The sequence below is a fragment of the Spermophilus citellus genome, assembly GCF_964194105.1.
Source record: "Spermophilus citellus genome assembly, chromosome: 1".
Taxonomy (NCBI): domain Eukaryota; kingdom Metazoa; phylum Chordata; class Mammalia; order Rodentia; family Sciuridae; genus Spermophilus; species Spermophilus citellus.
The window spans coordinates 28,251,750-28,271,544 of NC_138182.1; the positions used below are offsets into that span (position 1 = coordinate 28,251,750).

Here is a 19,795-nt window from a genome sequence, read left to right on the forward strand (position 1 = left end):
AGCTCAGTGGTAGAGTGGTTGCCTAGCACGTGTAAGGCACTGGATTTGATTCTCAGCACCACATAAAAATAAATAAAATACAATATAAAAAATATAATGTTAAAAAAAAATTCTGGCCCTCCGTTCTTACCCTGCCCCTCCTTTCCCAATTCTGACTTAGCTCTTTACTTCCATTCTTCTCTGTGCCCTTTTCCCCTTCTCTCCCACTCCCTCCTTTCTCTTGCTTTTTTTCTTACTTTATTTTTTAACTGATGCCCAGAAAATAGACCTATTTATGGGGTGTTTTGATATATGTATACATTGTGTAATGTTCAAATCAGGGTAAACATATCTCGCTCCTCAAATATTTGTCATTCATAGTGAAAACATTCAAAATCCTTTTTTTTCTAGTTTATTGCTTTACATGTTTATTAGCATGCATCAATGGTACATATTAAAGGGGTACAATATGATAGCTCAGCTCATGCATACAGCAGGCACTGATCCACCCCAGGTAGTTAGCATTTCCCTCTCCTTATCATTTCTTTGTTTATAGCCTTCAAATTTCCCTTTCCTGCACAGAAAGACAAATGCTTCATATTCTCACAGTGAAAGCAAAAAAAAAAAAAAAAAAGTCTATCCAAATGTAAAGTAGTGATTACTAGAGGCTGGGAAGGGTGAAGAGAAGGATGGGCAAAGGAGGGATCATGGGAAGTTGGTTAATAGGGACCAAAACACAGAAGGAATAAATTCTGGTGTTCCTCAGCTCAGAGGGATGACTGGAGGCCACAAAAACCTCTTTGGTATTTTATGAAGCTGTCACTTTTTTCCATGTGTTCATTTCTTGAGTTTTTCTCCTCTTCTCGCTGTTGTGTGCATTTGTCTTGGACATCTCATCCACATCTCATCCACTCACTCACATCTCTCTTCTGGTTTCCTCCACACTGAAATCTTCCTCTCTTTTCTTATCTGTTCCAACCTTCTTGCTCTAATCTCCAACTGTGTCCTTGACCTTGCTACATCCCACCCCCTCTAATTCCCACCCCCTCTAATTCCCACATCTGCTCCCACCCTGGCTACTCACATCTGCCTTTGCATGTCCACCTTGGCTACATCCAGTCCCTCAACCTGTCCCCTTATTCCAGTATTCCTCACTTCTAATCACTTCCTGCTGTGAGCTTCCTCCCCAGTGACTTCCTGTCTCCTCCCCTTACTTTCTTTCTGTTCTTTGTCTCTATCCCATCATCTCCTGACTTCTTTTCTGTTCTTTGTCTCTATCTCATCATCTCCTGGCCTGATCAGTGGTCGGTCACCAACCAGAGCTAAATGACTACTGTATCTCAGTACTTAATACTGACTTGCTCTTTTTTAGGTCCTAGTGATTTGTCTACAATTAGGAAATCCAAAAACCTGTGTTAACTGAAAGTTTGATCACCTTTGCCTAAAAATATCTGCTCAGAATAGACCAAAGGCTATTTAGAGTCTATTTATGCATGATAACAAAATTTCATGTTTGTGCAATAGCAAGTTGTGAATGTATTTGATGATGGAATTTTGCCCCAGATCTGGTAGGAAATGTTATATAATTTATAGCATATGCATCAAATCAGCTTTCTGAAATTAAAAATAGACATAAATATTACATCAGATTTCTCTAAAAGGTTTCTGCTAAGGTGATACAGATCTGTTCCAGCTGTCACCCTATTCTGGTCCACAATATCCTCTACTACATTATCTTCACCAGGGGTAGAATGACTATTTTCTTTTCCAGAGAAGTTCAGTGTTAATAGAATCTGTTTTGATGAGGAAAAATAAGGCTTTAACTCATTCTCTTGTTCTCTGATTACAGTTTATTTTTATTTATCCCCTTAGGTTGTTGTTGTTGTTGTTTAATTTTAACAACTACATTTTCATTCTACTAGTTCCAACTGTGTTTAAAGCTGTATGTTCTGGTTTTATAAACTTTGATTTTATCTCATGGTGTTCTTTCTTCCATTCATTATTTGAGAATATTAAGCATACATACTTTAAACTACTTTTTAAAGCTCTGTTCCAAATATGAATTCTCCCTTTTGGGCATCCTGGACATGTGCATGAAGTTGGAGAGATTTTTCTCCTGCCCTTGTCTGTCGATGAGTGTTCTCATTAGAGCCTCCACAGTACTCAGATCTGAAGCATAGCTTATGTTAGTATCTCAGACATTTTGCTTGTGGAGGACCCCCTTCCAATCCTATGTCCCATTTCCAGAGGACCACACTGCTTTCCTGCTGACCCTAGGCAAGAGGCTTTATTTAAACCACAACCTTGGGGGTTCAGGCAGAACTGTTCCCTCCCGTTCCTCTGTCAGAGGCTCAGTCACTGCAGGTGACAGTCACAGCCCTGCAGATCATGGTTTTAGGTCCCCATAAAACAGTAGCTTTTTCTCTATTCATATTTGATGGAGATTTTTCTCTCCTATGACCCAAAGGCTTGAATGAAAAAGCTAATAGCAATCTTTTCTGTGTCTTTGGAAAGGAGTATGACATGGAAGCAGAGTCAAGATTTGCTCCACAGTGGGTGACCTTGATCCAGAAGTCAAAAGAGAAGGTGGTTTTGATTCCTCGGGTTGCACTTTATCAGAGACAGGATGGGAGCGGGCACACAGGGAGATTTGGAGTTATGAAATGAAAGGCTGTATGTGTTAAGTGGTAAGGACAGCAGAGTGACTGGATTGCTTCATTGGGATCAGTAGACCCATGTCAAGTCATGACCTTAACTAGCATTTGGCCTTCAGCATACCCAATAATCTCTCAGCTTTGTCCACAATATTAAATAATCATATCAATAATTGTGATGTTAAAGATAGATTATGTAGGACTCTAATCCCTGAATGTACGATAGATCAGGGAAGGGACCTGGGACTTTACATATTTAAGAAGCCCTCCACATGGTTCTGACAACCTGTTCCCATGGATCACACTTCTGGAAATACCGGCATGGTGGTTTGCACATCAAAATAGAAGTAGGTTTTTTTCTATTAAGAAATTCTACCTCTTTATGTGACAGCTATTTTACTCTTCATGTGTACTGTGATTGCTAATTGAATCCACCTGAATTATTTAACACATTAATTTTACTTGAATGTTTTTTTAATCGGCAGTTTATAAGGACAAATTAAGTGGATGACCGTAATAGGTGACCCTACATTGTCTAATAATCAACATAGAGCTTCTTGATAGCATAATATCCATTGTTTATATATAATACATGAAAACCTTAATATCCAAGTTTACCTACAGATCAGTCTCCATGTTAATCATCAGTCTCGATGTTAATCACTCCATCCTTTAGAAGAAATTCATTGACTCATATCAGATGTCTTGAGAAGAGGGGTTTTGCATTTGTGGCCAGATCCTCTTTCTCATTCATCACCTGGCTTTCATTATCCACTTTTTTGTTTGATTATGGTCCAGCCAGAGGACATTAGATTGGTCATTGCCTATTTGTCTGTCTCTGCCTCCCTCTCCATTTTTCTCTCTTATTCACATCTTGCTTGGGACATTCAGTCTCAACCACCTGGGGTAAAAATAGTATCTCTATTGCTGTAGATATTTCTACTCCCATTCCCCTATTATGTAAATCCATGATATATAAGAAATTTAGAAGATGTATAGCTGCTCCTCTTCCATCCTGTCTTGGAGGACCTCTGCAAAAAGATTTCCTTAAAAGCTTCAACTGCTGTCTGAGGGTGAGATGAGAGAGTCTTTATGTAAACGTCCTTATAGGCAGGAAAAAGATAATAATCTATGCTGAGTGTTACTGAAAACCCCTGTTCCCTTATTTGAAGCCATTTCCTTTATGGCTGTTTCCTGTTTCCCACTTTAAAAAATGCTGCTCTTACTGTAATAACGAAAGCTAAAAATCATCTACTGAGAAAAGTAAGTCATCCTCCCTGATAGCACAGGGCTTCACAAATGCTAGGTTATTTTTGCCCATTTGTCTGCGTGAATTGTAAGTTTTGTGAAAAGAGAAGTGTGAAGAAATTACCTGTGCTGTGACCATCTGATTCCCAGACCAATGTGGGCTACCCTAGCCCAACCAATACAGAACCCACTGGAAAAGTGGAGAGGCTGAGATGGCCTCAAGCAAAAATGTCTGCATTTAAAAAATGATGCATTAGTATATGATAAACGAAAAGCAGAAGGTGAGCATAGAGCTTCTGTGGGCACTGAACCCACATGGATATTTTATCCAACACGTATACACCCCAGTTTGGCCTTAGCAATGTTGTTTACTTATAAGTCACATATAACCTAAATCATGTCATTCCCACACCACATACGGGGATTTAGGTATATGTGGCTCCCTTATGGAAACAATATTGCTATTCCTGGAAATGTCGAGTTAGACAACAGTTTTTGAGGCATAGTTTAGAAACTGGGAACTTTTCTACCCATTAAGAGAATAATGAATTAACGAATGATAACAGTGAACTATGAGAAAAAAGAAAAAAATAGAATGCATTGCCATAAATACTACAATAGAGTCATGTGTGAGATGGTTGGGGAAGGAGAAAGATCATACTCTGAAGTGGTCTAGGAATGGATAAGGGTTTCCTAGAAATGACTTCTGAGATGAATATCAAAGGAAGAGGAAGTGTAGAAGGAGGAAAATTGCATTTCAGACATAGAGTCGAGCTATGCTCAAATCTCATTATCATATTACTATAAAAGTCCTGACTGCCAGGAACGTTTTCCTGATGGAATACAAGATTAACCGTAGAAAGTTAAAGGAGAACTGACCACAGGCTATGCCTGATCTGAAATCTTTTTGGATGCTTTTGTTCCCTTACTTTCAAGTCTATATTTATATGTCATTAAAGTATATGTTAAATTTTTTATCCATTTTGTCTTTCAAAGTCATTTGGAGTGATACCAGTTTAGGGATATGGTGACTAATGCTTCTGAGAATGTTCTCCTAGGAGTCTCTGGGTGCATATGTGCAGGCAGTCTATGGGCACATACCTAGAAAGAGAATTGCTGACTCATAGGGTTTGCAAGGGTCCCATTTCAGTAAACCATGACACACAGCTCTTCCCATTGATTGGCACTCCAAAACATGCATGGCTTCATCTCTGCTCACTCAACTCTCTATCTTTATCTTGTTTTTAATTATACCAATACTAGTAATCTGAATGACTTCAATTTGCATGTGCCTGGTTACAAATTAGATTTAATATCTTTAGATGTTTTTAGTCACTTGGATATCTTCTTTTGTTTAGTGCCCATTCAAGTCTCTTGCCTGTTTTTTTTTTTATTTACCATTCATCATTTTCTCATTGCTTTGTAGGACATCTGTATATATTCTAAATACCAGCTTTTGCAAATATCTTCTATTGTTCAACTTGCAGTCTCTTAATGGTAATTTTTCGTTTTTAACAAAAGTTGTTCATTTTCACATATGCTGAGCATTTCTCCTTCAGGATTAGTGTTTTTGTCTAATTTTTCTCCTTTGTATGATCCTTAAGATCTTCACTCCTCTATCATAGAGATTTTTCTCCTCTCATATCTTCCAGAAACACTCATTTTACCTTGCATATTTCACTTATAATCTACCTAAAATTATTCCCCTCCCTCTGTTCTGCAGCACCACTGGTCTTAAGTCAAATGTCATGTGTGTATCTTTTCCAGAACTTTCTATTCTGTTCCATTGGTCAATTTTTCAATCTTGGCACCAGTATCACACTGCCTGAATTACAGTACCATTATGATATCTTGATACACAGATGACAACTTCTCTCCCCTTGTTCTCCCTCTTCAACAGTGTCCTGCTCTTCCTGTCCTTTGGAGATACCATGTACCTTTTAGAATCAACCTATCCATTCCTATATGTGTATATGTCATGTTCTTGGGATTTTTATCAAGCTTGCTTTGAATATACAGATCAACTTGGAAAACAATTAACATCTTTAAAATATTATCTTCCATTTATTTAGATTCTTACTATCTCTCAGTAACATTAATACATCACATAACCGTCTTAAACATTTTTGTTAGATTTATTCCTGAATATATGAGATTATTGATAGCATAGAAAAAGCCACTTTTTAAAAAAATATTTATTTTTCAGTTGTAGTTGGACACGATACCTTTATTTCATTTATTTACTTATATGTGGTGCTGAGGATCGAACCCAGGGCCTCACATGTGCTAGACGAGTACTCTACCACTGAGCCACAACTCCAGCCCCATAAAAGCCATATTTTTAATCATTTTATTTTCCAATTCTTTGTTCCTGATACACAATTGATTTTATAGTAAACCTTGCTAAACCCACAATGCCAATAATTTATTATTTTGAATGTTTTATGTCCGTGGTCATATCATGCATGATGCGTCAAAGTTGTATTTCTTCCTATATTTATACTATCGATTTGCTTTCCTTGCTCAACTACATCAGCTAAGTCCTCCAGTGCAATGTTGACCAAATGCAGGAATAGTGGAGATGACTGTCCTTTTCCCATTCTCAAAGTGAGAACATTTCCTATCAAGTATATTGTATGCTACGGGTGTTCATAGATACCCTTAATTAAGTCAAGTAAATTACCTTCTACTTTCAGTTCGCATGGTTATTTTCAAGTCAGGATCCAGTAGTTCTATCCCTGGAGTTCCTCTCACAAGCAAAATCAAAGACAAGTGACAAACTAGGAGAAAATATGTGTGAGTTATAGCAAGAGGGCTGACCTCCCTAGAGAATTCCAGTCACGTTGCCAGATTCTGTTTTCTCACACACGGTTCCAAACACTGTGTTCCAGACCCCTGCTGTCAGGAATGAAAGTTTCACCAGCCTACTAGGAGCATAAGTAAGTTGGTTTTTTACAAAGCCAAATATACTCCTTTCAAAGGATTGTTTTCTTCTCCTGTGGATAGGTTCTAATTTTCAACAATAAAGGACGATTCTTCTAATAAATCAATATTAAAATATAAAGTAGCCGAGAGTTTTTTTCAACATCCATATTGACAAACTAAAATATTTGCAGCTTTTTTGCTGGTCCCTTTAAATTCTTTGATTTTATTGGTTGAAGAAATGCAAAAACCTGGAAACCTCCCACCTAGTGCATATCAGTGAATTTCAGGGTATTGACAAAAAAAAAAAAAAAAAGGCAGGAAGGCAGGGAGCCAGCGAATTAAGGAGAAGGAGACAGAAAGAAGCCTTCAGGGTAGAAGAGGAAGTAAAAGCAGCGCAGCGGCAATACCAAGCCAAGGGAAGAAAGCTTTCACCCTAGTGCCTGTGGATTTAGTAACAGAAGGGACAGCGCTGATTTTCTTTTTCTTACATACATGACAATAGTGGAATGCATTACAATCACAATTATCCATTCACAGCACAATTTTTCGTAACTCTGTATATAAAGTATGTTCACGCCAAATTATGCCATTATACATGAGCCCTCTTATTATTATTATTATTACTATTATTATTATTATTATTGCATTACAATTCTTAATACACCTTTATACCACAATTTATCATATCTCTGTTTGTATATAAGGTATGTTGACACCAAATTCATATCTTCATACATGTATTTTATATAATGACGAGGGTCTCCTTCCACCATCCATGCTATTCCCCTTCTCCCTCCCTTTCCTTCCCACCCCTATTCCCTATCTAGAGGTAATCTTCTTCCCATGCTCTCCCTCCTTACCCCATTTTGAGTCACTCCCCTTATACCAGAGAAGACATTCAGCATTTTTGGGAGGGGGGGGGGTTGGCTAACTTCACTTAGCATAATCTGCTCTAATGCCATCCATTTTCCTGCAAATGCCATGATCTTATTCTTTTTTAGTGCTGAGTAATATGCTGATTTTGATGAGCATTTCAGTGTAGCAGGAGGGCCAAGACGACAAGCTGCAGATTCAAGAACCAAAGAGTATAAAGACGTGGAAACATTGACTTGTATGATTCTTCTGAGAAATGTAACTATAAATAGGAGAAGAATGTTTCTCAGTCTTCTAGAAGCACATGGGTAAAACCAGATTTGGGTGGGTTGGTTGGTTTGGTTGGTTGATTGATTTGCTTTGAAGATGAGACCTGATTTTTAGAGGGGAGGAGTGGAGTTGCTGAGAACGAAACTCAGGTCTTCACACATGCTAGGCAAGCACTGTCCCACCCAGCTACACCCTCAATCCCTGAGACCTGATTGAACAAGAATATGTTTAAAAATACAGTGGCGAGCCCAAGATACTGACAATAAAGGAAAGAAAAGAAATGATTCATGGTGAAAGTCTAAAAGTAAGGTTAAGTGAAGTATGGAACATCAATGGAGGGTTCATCCTTTGTGCATCGTAAAATCATAAAAGCAACATTCCCCAGCCATGGCTGGCAACTGTGGTTTCCATACAGCTCAGCACAGACAGGGCTCACAAACAACACCCCATACTTGTACATGGTATGTCCTACTCAGATGCATGTCCTGTTCTTGAATGCAGGTAAATGTGTAAATTAATTGGACTAGAAATTGAGAGAAAGAGCCAGGAAAAATTCTCTGACACAGAGGAAGGCCATGGATTGAGGCAAATTTACAATACCAGCCTCTCCCTCCTCCATGTTCCCCATGGCACATTTCCACAGGGCTTCACACTGCCTGTCTCTCCACTCTCTCCACTCACACCCTTCCGTGTTTCCCATTGCTCTGCAGGTTCTAGGAGGTCATTGTTCTCAGGCAGGCTTCAGGAAGAATAAGTAGCCTCCCAAATCATGCACAGCAACATGAGCATTTAAATTCACAAAGACAAAATTTTGACCTAAATGCATGCATGCATACATATACCTGAGGTTTAGGCAGTTTACTGGTCAGCAAAGAGGTATTTTGGGAGATCTTGTTTCCTTCAATCTCTTACAACCCATCAAGAGTCACAGCTTTCAGAGTGTGACATGCATAAAGACTCCCAGGCAAAGATGTAAGGCAGAAACCCATCCCTGGTGAGGATAATATTGGCAAGTTGAATTTTTTTTTATTTTAAATATATCAAGCCTATATTCTGTTCCACAAATGTGGGTAACATTTCCCCAAATCTATCTGTTCAAATATCAGGCAGTCATCTGAAACAAAAGACAGGGTGATAATTTCCGCAGGAAGTCCCTGAGCAGTGTCCCAAGGGACGTTCAGCAGCATGAGGTGGTTAGTTTGTCCCAGAACATGACAGAATATAGAGGCTTAGAGAAATCCAGTTAAGACAGGAATTTTTGAATTGGGAAGGAGGTGGAGTAAATGTGATAATGAACCTGGATTGAAATTCTGCATAGAATGATTGATGTGGCCAAGCAATGCTATCAGGGAAGGGAGACCAAAACAGCTACAGAAAGCATAGGATTTCCAAGTTTAAAGAAAACCAATGGATAGGCCAATTTCTCTCTTTTAATAAAATGGCTTTTTTAGAAAGAAATTCCTATTTTCTTCAAACAATAAATTATCTACCCTGCAAAGGTCGGCTTTTAGTGATACTCGGACTCTTCGAAGAAGTGAGGAGAGAGTGTGTTTGTGAATTCATCAGATGGAGCTAGATTCACCCTTGTTTTGCATGGGAGCTATCCAGAGTGGTGTTGCTACTCCCCTCAGAGATTCCTGCACCACAGCTCCAGGTAGGAATGAATGGACCTTGTCTGTCTCTTTCAGTAACAGAGCTTAGCACATAGTAGGCACTCAGCTAACATGGTCTAGGTGTTAAACATTTATCTGGTGCATTTATTCCAAAGTGTTCACGGCAGAGGCTTCCTCTGCAATTCCTCCAGTTCCTCTCCAGCTCCCTTGCTTTCCTCGGTGACAATGTCATCTGAATTGGGTGAAGCACCACTAGCAGTGGTGCATTCTGGGAAATGGCCTCCTTGACCTGTATCCTCTGTGCTCCTCCCAGAACCACAGCACCATCATCTCTGGCATTCGTGTGGGAGAGAGTCAGCCAGAGCTGCAGGGTGAGAGGACAGGGGCTTTCCTCAGCTCTGCCTGTGATTACCATCAGCAGAAAACCAGACTAAGCAAAGAGGGACTTGCATATCTCCACTCGTTTATTTATTTACTTATTTTTGGTATCGGGGATTGAACTCTGGGGTGCTTAACCACTGAGCCCTGTTTTGAGACAGGGTCTCGCTAAGTTGGTTAGGGACTCATGAAATTGCTGAGGCTGGTTTTGAACTCGAGATCCTCCTGCCTCGGCCTGCTGATTTGCTGGGATTATAGGCATGCACCTGGCTTTTCACTGATTCTTTAAACTGAGAGCTAGAATACCATTCTCATCTGTTGGTTCCCAATAACTCAGGGCAAGTGTTGGTGGACAGCAAAAAATCCCCTTGAACTGCAGTCCCCTGGGCTTCCAAGGGCTACCATGGAGTTGTTTTATAAGCCTTTTGCATGGACATGTCCAAAATATTGACTGGAGAGAGAGGAGGGACTATTACTGAGCAATTTTCTTTCACATGCTCCCATCTCCCCTCAGCTGTGTGTTTGGCAGGGATCCCATAGAAATGGCTGGGGAAGCTATCAATATTGCTTTGATGTAGGCATCCTCCATTTTTATAATCTCCAAATTTCAATAAAACTGTCTCTTTCATCTTCCACAGATGGCAGAAGGAATAGACAGCAGAATATGCCTCCTACAGATAACAAGCCAGTTTTTCGTTTTGTTTGGTTTTTCAGTATGTGCCAAAATCCAGCAGGGGCTCTTCATTATCATTTAAATTTGATAATGACAGATCAGAATGATCAAGGAAGTTCATTGAACACTAGACAATATTTTTTCATGAGAATAAAAACATAAGCCTGCAACTTTTGGAAGGTTAAATTTTGAAAGGGGCTCTTTCTTCAATTACATTTTTTTATTTCCAAATGACCCATTAGTTCACTTATTTAAAAAAAAATTATTGGGCTGGGGATGTGGCTCAAGCGGTAGCTCACTCGCCTGGCATGCGTGCGGCCCAGGTTCCATCCTCAGCACCACATACAAACAAAGATGTTGTGTCCACCGAGAACTAAAAAATAAATATTAAACAGTTCTCTCTCTCTCTCTCTCTCTCACACACACACACACACACACACACTCTCTCTCTCTCTCTCTCTCTCTCTCTCTCTCTCTAAAAAAAAATTATTGAGTGCCACATAATACCAGACACTAGATAGAAAATAAGAGATTTAGGATGCAGAGGGCAAAGGATAAGAAGTAGATCTGATTCATTTTTTTTTCCATATACAATTTTTACTTGAAATGACTTTGGGACAATGCCACTCTGGGGTGGGAAATGGGGAATTATGAGAAACACAATCGGCAGGTCTCTGCATGCATGGCTCTCTCTCCCTTCCCCTCCCTTTGTCCATACTCACTAAATGACACTTAATATTCTGGGGAAAAGGAAATAATCTTGAATCCTCTTATCCTCGAAAGTTGGCTGCTGGTCTTCCTCTGCCTCTAGCTAAGTCTGCATCTGAGGAAAGGCATGCACTTGGGTCCAGCCCTCAAAGGACTCACAAAATCTTCAGAATGAACCCCAGAAGGAAGGACATCCCAGTCTCACAGTGTGGTACCCAGACAGCCTCAGCCTCCCATTTAAACATTCCCTTCCATCCAATGCTTCATCTTCCCTTCCAAATGTTAAGAAAATACTACAATCAAGAGATTGAAAGGACATTTTTATTGCTTATTGATTATTTACAACCTTCCTTCAACACTTTCTTTCTTTCTTTTTTTTTTTTTTTTGGTACCGGGGGTTGAACTCAGGGGTGTTCAACCACTGAGCCACATCCCCAGCCCTTTTCATTTTTTATTTTAAAACAGGATATCACTGGGGCTGGGGTTATGGCTCAACGATAAAGTGCTCGTCTAGCACGTGCAAGGCCCTGGGTTCGATCCTCAGCACCACATAAAAAAATAAATAAATAAAATAAAGCTATTGTGTCTAACTACTTCTAAAAAATAAATATTTTTAAAAAAAAGAGTCTCACTAAGTTGATTAGGGCCTAGATAAGTTGCTGAGGCTGGCCTTGAACTTGAATTCCTCCTTCCCAACCACCACGCCCTGCTCCCTCTTTGAGAGGCTGGGGTTGTGGCTCAGGGGTAGAGTGCTAGCTTAGCATACATGAAGCCCTGGGTTCAATCCCCAGCACCACATAAAAATAAATAAAATAAAAGTATTGTGTCCATCTACAAAAAAAATTAAGAAAGAAGAAAAAGAATTTGAGATGGCTTAAAATAAAAATCATGTCATATGACTTTTGAAATAGAGTAAACATGAAGAAGTAGGAGGAGCTTTTGTTATAGTCTGCGTTTTTTTCTTTCACAGATAGAAGCCACACAAAATCTTAAAACATTAAGGCACAGTAAGCTCTCATGTTGCAGAGCTACTTCTTTTTGTTTCTTTGGTTTTGGTTTTGGTTTTGGTACTGGGGACTGAACTCAAGGGTGCTTTACCACTAAGCTACATCCCCAGTATTTTTTATCTTTTACTTTGACACAGAGTCTTGCTAAGTTATTGAGGCTGCCTTTAAACTTGGGATCCTCCTGCCTCAGCCTCCTGAGTCACTGGAATTACAGGTATTCGTCACCATGCCTGGCTAGAGCTTCCTTCTTAAAATCCTGGTTTTGTACCGTGAGTTGAGATTGCCTGTGTGCCAGTATTCACTCTGAGCCAGGCATTCCCGTATTTAATGCTTGTGTACTATAGAGGATGCTGGGCCTACAGGACCTATCCCAAAATTAAAGACTCACAGTAACCCCACCTTAAATCTAAGGAAACAAAGGTTTGAAGAAGTGAAATAGCTGACTCGAGATCACATAATGAATGGCAAAAAGAATCCTAATCCAGCTCTGGTGCTTTGAAGAGTAGGCTGAATTTCATTCATGGATCATGAATCAATTTAGTGACTTGTGATCTCTTTTCAAGTGAATAAGATAGAATAATAGCTGGGCATGGTGGCACATGTCTACAATCCCAGTGACTTGGGAGGCTGAGGCAGGAAGATCTCAAGTTCAAAGCCAGCCTCAGCAACTTAGCAAGGCCCCAAGTAACTCATAGAGACTCTGTCTCTAAATAAAATATTTTTAAAAAGGGCTGAGGATGTGGCTAGTGGTTAAGTGCCCCTGAATTAAATCCCTAGTATCAAAAAAAATTAATAATAATAATAATTTTCAGAGTTCATCCCAGAGAGTAGAAGGTTAAGTAATATTTCAAGAAATTCTGTTTCCATTGTGTAAGTGTGTTGGGGTGTGTGGAGTGTATGCAGGAGTATGGGTGTGATGGGTGTATGCAGAGGTGTCTAGAGGTATATGGAGGGAAAGAAACATGGGTGTGTTTGGGTGTGTACATAGGTGTGGATGGATGTGTGAGTGAGCGGTTAGTGTGTGTAAAATTTACTTCTAACTGTGAGTTACTATTTTAAAAAATTTCAAAGCTACCACACTAAGAATAATAATCTCACTTATTCACATTCCAAGTGTGAGAAGACAACTAAGTTTTAGAAATCTGCCTTCTATAGAAATTTTTACAAACAAAAAATTAAGAGATGTTAATATCTGTGGCTCAGTTGGCCTCCCCCATGTGAACATGTTTACCAGGCCAACCTCCAGAGTCACACAGCGAAGAAACACTTCCTAAAATAGTCACAACTTGACTGGCCTTGTGCCTGGTTGCTGAGACTAAATCATTCATCTGCAACTGCAGCAAGCAAAGAGAAAATATTTTGCTTTTATACAAACAAAAAACAAAAGATAGGAGGCAGGAGATCATGCTAGGGCCACGCTGCAGGTTGGCCTCCTCTAGCAGGAAGGCCCAGAAGATGTAGCAGCAGATACTTGAGAGACTGAACAATGACATTCAGGTGCCCCCTGAGGACGGCCAGCGGCTCTGTTTTTATGCACTTGCTGAATCTCCAGGGTCATCTGGTCTAAACCACTAAAGCTCAAATAATCCACTCATCCTCTCTAATGATGTCACTGACGGCTTAACGTGCATTTGCTATTCAGATAGAGCTTTACTGCCCAAACCTGTTCCTGCCCTTTACCAAATGCATCATTTGTCAAACGAGGAGGGCCAGCAGCTTCCCCTACATTAGGAGAGTCTGTGGAGTCTGGAAGAAGATGCCTGGCCTCAAGGCAGCATTTGCTAGAGGGCCCAAGCCCCACAAGGGCATTTTCCCCAAGAACCAGAATAGAAGTGCCTTTGGTTACCCAGTTTGTCTTCTCTCATTGTTACGTAGAGGTCATCACACCCTTAGGCACAGTCGCCATTGATATGCATAATTAGGAAAGACCCAGGATACAAAGTAGATGCTCTATGAAAGTTTGGTATGTTAAGAAAGCTTCATTCCCTGAACCAGCCTAAAGAAACTCCTGGTCACCCTGCTGACCTTCAGTGGCGTGGTTGGGAACGCTTTGCCAACATCTGTCCAGCTCCCTTCGGTGAGTCCTCAGGAACTATGACCATTCCTCTCCACCTTCTCCCTAGATCAACTTCTGTGAAATTTCAACTCGAATACCTTTCTCAGAAAAAAAAAAAAAAACACACAAACTTCTATAATTTTATAAAGTCCATTTACAAAGAACATGTCTCTTTATTTTCTAGAAAATAGTCTCTTATAATTGAAAGAATGCCTCGTACATCTAAATTTCTGAAATTGTTTTGTCCATCCTTTCCATAGATACAATACTTGTGTGAGTGTTCATTGTATTTCCTTCTTGTACTCTTTTTTCTCAACCTAGAATGTATGCAGTTCTCCTTGTTCGTATGTTCCCTACATAGAAGATAATTTTTAAATCGTCTTCATAGAGGGCTTGTGATTTTTGGAATGCAGGTTCCAGACTTGATTGGTATCCTCTGAGCCCAATGGGTTAAGAGGAGGTAGACCTTCCCTGTGTCACTTTCTAGGTGAATGACAGGCAAAATGTTCAACTTCCTTAATCCCTAAAACATGAAGAATAACACCACCCACCCTTAGGTTGAAAGAAGGATTAACAAAGTGCTTAGTTAAGTACGGTGCAATGTGCCTGGTGCACAGTAAACTCAATAAGTGTTAGATACAATTTTAATAGGGTGCAGGATTTCTCCCTCATACTCCAACAGTCCTTTTGCATATATCTACTTTTTAATCACAATTCACCTCAAATATTTCCATCTATCTGTTTAATCTCACTCACGATTTTGCCTTTCTGCTTCCAAGTGTGGACCACTCCTTGATTTCAAGCAGAAGTCAGACAATACCTTTGGCTCTGGCTAAAATCACTCAGCTGAAATGCGAAAATTCAAAATGAACCTTGTTCCTGTTCTCGGGATGGTGTGTGTTACCTCTGGGTGGGTCCCTGTCAGTTAAACTGGTTCACTCAGGATGCCACAGCAGCGGCTACCGAGAACAGCAGACAGAGGCAACCTGGTCTTCTTTTAAAAAGTCAACGGGATAGAAAGGGCTCCGCCATGCTCACACTGGGTTCTCTTACATGAGATTTCTGTCCCCCCTTTCACATAGACTTCGCACAGACTCAAGGCAGTACAATCCCTCCTTTGTGCCAAAAAGGGTATTTTCCCTGTGGGAATCTGACCAAGTGCTTGCCCCGGGCTTTTCACTGTGACGGTGTGGACGACTGTGGCAATGGCGCAGATGAGGAGAACTGCGGTGAGTAGTCCCGTGTGGAGTCCACCCCCCATCCCCACCACCCCCACACACCCCCACACACCCCCACCTCCATCCCCCACCCCCAGATCCCCCCACACCACATGTACCTTCCTGCTGAGCCCCCGAACTGTGGCCAGCTGGACAGTGATCTGCAATGACCTGGAAGAGATGATTTGGTGTTCCCTACGCAAACCCTTTTTAATGCAAATACTCCCCAATTTGTGGTAACGACTTGTATTTTCATATGGAGAACTTGCTTGAATGAGATACACAGGATTATGAAATGTTATATTTTGTGAAAATCGGAACTTCATTTTAAAAATCTACTTGAGTACTCATTTTAACTTTAAGGGATCCTATGACTGTCACCTCCTATGGCTGGTCATTTGAATCAGCTGTGAGACTACCCATAAAATGTGAAGGAAGTCACCTAGAGAATTAATTGACTGAACAGACCTATATTGAGTGTCGACAATGTGCCCGGGGCTTTCCAATCTTTGGGACCAGTTAGCTCAAGGGAGTCCAGCGTCTTGACCTTCTCAAGGTCAATATGAACATGGATAGTGTGAACTAAGAAGATAATAAACCTGTATCAATGAGTTAAATACTCAGACTGATATGAGCCCTGAAGAAAATAAAACAGCACAATGAGATGGAAGTGTCTTGGAGGGAAGAATACTTTAAAGATATAAGCAGAGAAAATCTTTTTAAGAGGGTGACATTTGAACTGAAAACTAAATGAAACAAAAGAAAGAAGTCACAAAACATTCTGGAGGATATAGAATTCCAGGCAAAGGAAATAGCAAGTCCAAAGGTCCTGAGGTTGAACGAAATAGAATGACAGGTTTGAGGAATAGAGAAGCCAGGGTGGTAGAAGCAGACTAGATAAGGATATGCACAGGGGATGAAGAGGCACACAGCAGCCAGATCACATAGGATCATACAGGCCAATGTTGGGTCTGTATATTTGCCAATTTAACATTGTCCAAATTAACATTTATTTTTCTGTGTAGGGAAGTGATATGGAGTCTGCAATGTCTACTTAGTCCCACAGTAGACACTAGAACACAGACCTCCTGAATCTGCAGGAATCCTGTGTGTGTGTTCTGCCATAGAAGGCCCAACCAACAATCAAAGTAGGGCAGCAGAGACCAGGAGTGCCAGCTGTCTGACTGTCATCCACCCTCCTGCCCGGGTTACTCACGCATCTTCCCTTTTTCCCACCTTCCTACTTCTCCTCTAAGATCATTCAGGAGTCCCCTCCCCTGAGAGGGGACACACTCAGTTGGCCCCAGTGAAGCTTCTCTCACTCTCTAATGGGTGCAGTTTCTCCCTCTTGCTAGAGCACCCCGGGCTTACCTCTACAAACACTGAAGTGACCTGTCTTATCTTTTCACCTGTTTCTCTTTCTAGACATAAACACCTTGGGAAGAGGCCCACGTCTCACTTGCTTTGCTGTCCTCAGGGCCTAGAATAGTAGAGGACACAGTAGGAACTTAATCACGTGCTCACTTTTGAAGGCAGCTCTCTGGATGCCAATGAGCAAGTCACTCAAAGAGATCTCCAGTTTGCTGCATGAGAATCAGGGACATGGTATTTATCTCCCTCATGAGAATGTTCTGAGGTCAAAGTAAATAATGCCTCTGAAGGTGCTTATAACACAACTGAAGGCATCATAGTGGAATCATAGAGGATATTAATCAGAAGCAGAACTAAATTAAAGATTGCAGGGATCAAAGAAGTCTGTTGGCAATTACTTAAATTTGCTTTTTGATTTGTGTGAACTTAAGCTTCATACATAATAATACAGATCTTATCATTTACATAGCATGTGCTCAAGTAATGATGCTTCAAAATTAATTCTCCTTTTTGTAAAAAAAAAATGTGATTTTATCACTAAAAAAGGATACTTGGCAAATAAACAGGTCATATGAACATATGAAGATTGACGCTTTTTCATGGCAAATTGAGTAAATATTTTTTTTCAACAGGACTTTATTAATTTATTAATTTAATTAATTTACCCTTTATTAATAAGCACTTTGGTTTTGCTTTTTTCTAAAGGTCATTTAGTTGAGGGCTAGCCCAGCAATAGAGCATGTGCTTAGCATACCCAAAGCCTTGGGTCCAATCCTCAGCAACAAACAAAATAAAATTTTAAAAGTTCAGATGATGTAAATTTTGCAGAATCTACCATATCTATCAAGCATGAGTCTACATAAACCTGGGGCAGTATACATATATGACAAAAAGAAAATTCAGATTTTATTTTCTTCTGAGGTCCTCAAAATTAAGGTCAAACACTTAAAATATCAGGATTAGAAATGGGTGATATCTTCAAGACACTTATATAAAATAATAATATACATGTGTTCTTCATTTTATGATAAATATATCTGAAATATTTGTAATTATAAAAAAGGAGAATCCCACAGATGTTTGCCTAGCTTTTTCTCTCTTACTATGTATTTAAAATATTGGTCATTCTATTGCTTAAACGAATTTTCATTTCATTTCATTATTAAATTTTTATACTTTTGTTTTATAATATGATTCTGATTTCTAGAATAACTGACATATTAATCACCGTTTCACAGGTGACACTAGTGGATGGGCAACCATATTTGGCACAGTCCTTGGAAATGTTAATAACGTGACATTAACACAGGAGTGCTGTAAGTGGTATTGGTTCAAAGACAGTATCCGCATTTCAAAAAACATGACTTGTGGTGGGTGTATTTTTATGAGTAGAGCAGTTCCCCCTCTTTATGTTTCACTGCAGTCTAAAATGAGTATTTTGAGGGCTTGGGAGTGTAGCTCAGTGGTAAAGTGCTTGCTCAGCATTCCCAAGGCCCTGGATTTGTCTCCCAGCACTGTAGATAATAATGATAATGTTTTGAGAGAGACCTCCTTTACATAACTTTTATTATGGTATATTGTTATAATTGTTCATTTTATTATTATTCATCTCTCACTGTCCTAACTTACGGATTAAACTTTACATTAGTAAATATTTATAGAATAAAAGTGATTTATATATGTGTGTGTGTGTGTGTGAGTGTAAAGTTTCATAATATTTATGGTATCAGACATCCACTGGAGGTCTTGGATTGTGTTCCTTGTGAATAAGTGGGGACTACTGTAGTGCAATAAATTTGCTTCTGAATTTTAATTTCAGTTTAATGTATTTTGCTGGCCAACTGGTCTACCCTCTGTCCATGGGACTAAAATAATAGAAGAAAATGACCATCTGTACTCATGTTTATTTTATGTATCAGTGTATGATTACAGGAATATATGAATATTGAATAGTTTTGACAAACAGTAAGGTTCTCATTCCCTTTCATTATTTCCTTCAACAAAGATATTAAGCACTCAATACTTTCTAACCCCTTAGGTATTAAAGTACAGTGATAACTAAGATGTGGTCTCAGCCCACACATGCTTCACATCATAGCAGTAATAATATATATAACATATACATATATAACATATATATAATAATATTATATATAATTATTCTACATATTATATATAATAATATATATAACATATATGTTATATGCATATATTATATATGGTATATATAATTTGATATACATTATGCTATACTAACAGTATACAATCAGTCTTCTGTATCCATAGTTATAATTATGGATTCAACCATCTATAAATTAAAATATCCTGAAAAAAAATTGTGTCTGTACTAAACTTGTACAGATTTTTTTCTTGTCACTATCCCCTAAAAAAAACAATATAATAATTATTTTCATTGTATCATAAGGTATTATAAGTAATGTAAAGATGGTTTAAAGCATACCAGAGGATGTGTGTAGGTTCTATTGCAAATAATGAAACATCTTATATAAGGAATTTGAGCATCTACAGATTTGGGTATCCATTGGGTTCCTGAAACCAGTCTCCCCCAGATATCAAGAGATGACTGACTGGATGTTATACAATGCTAGTTTATATATAGCTCACTTATTGTAAACTTAATTGCATATAATGTATACAAATTAAAAATGATAAAATTAGAATAAATGTAACTAAAAATTCTAATATTTTCTTTCTCAGCTACAAAGGGTTGACTCATATAGATCCCAATTTGGAACTTACTGCTATACTCCATGGGCAGTCACTCAAGTTGTGGACCTTTGTGTTTGGTTGGTTTGGGTTAGG

General features: G+C 39.2%; 1 protein-coding gene across 1 annotated transcript in view; it reads left to right on the forward strand.

Annotated features, from left to right (window-relative positions):
* Positions 1-19,795, forward strand: part of RXFP2 (relaxin family peptide receptor 2) — a gene marked incomplete at its 5' end in the record, with an annotated part of 62,675 nt that overhangs the window by 3,720 nt on the left and 39,160 nt on the right. The window contains 2 exons of the mRNA XM_081308640.1: positions 15,467-15,613; positions 18,211-18,288. Coding sequence (XP_081164766.1) covers positions 15,467-15,613; positions 18,211-18,288 — 225 coding nt within the window. The remainder of the gene's footprint in view (positions 1-15,466; positions 15,614-18,210; positions 18,289-19,795) is intronic.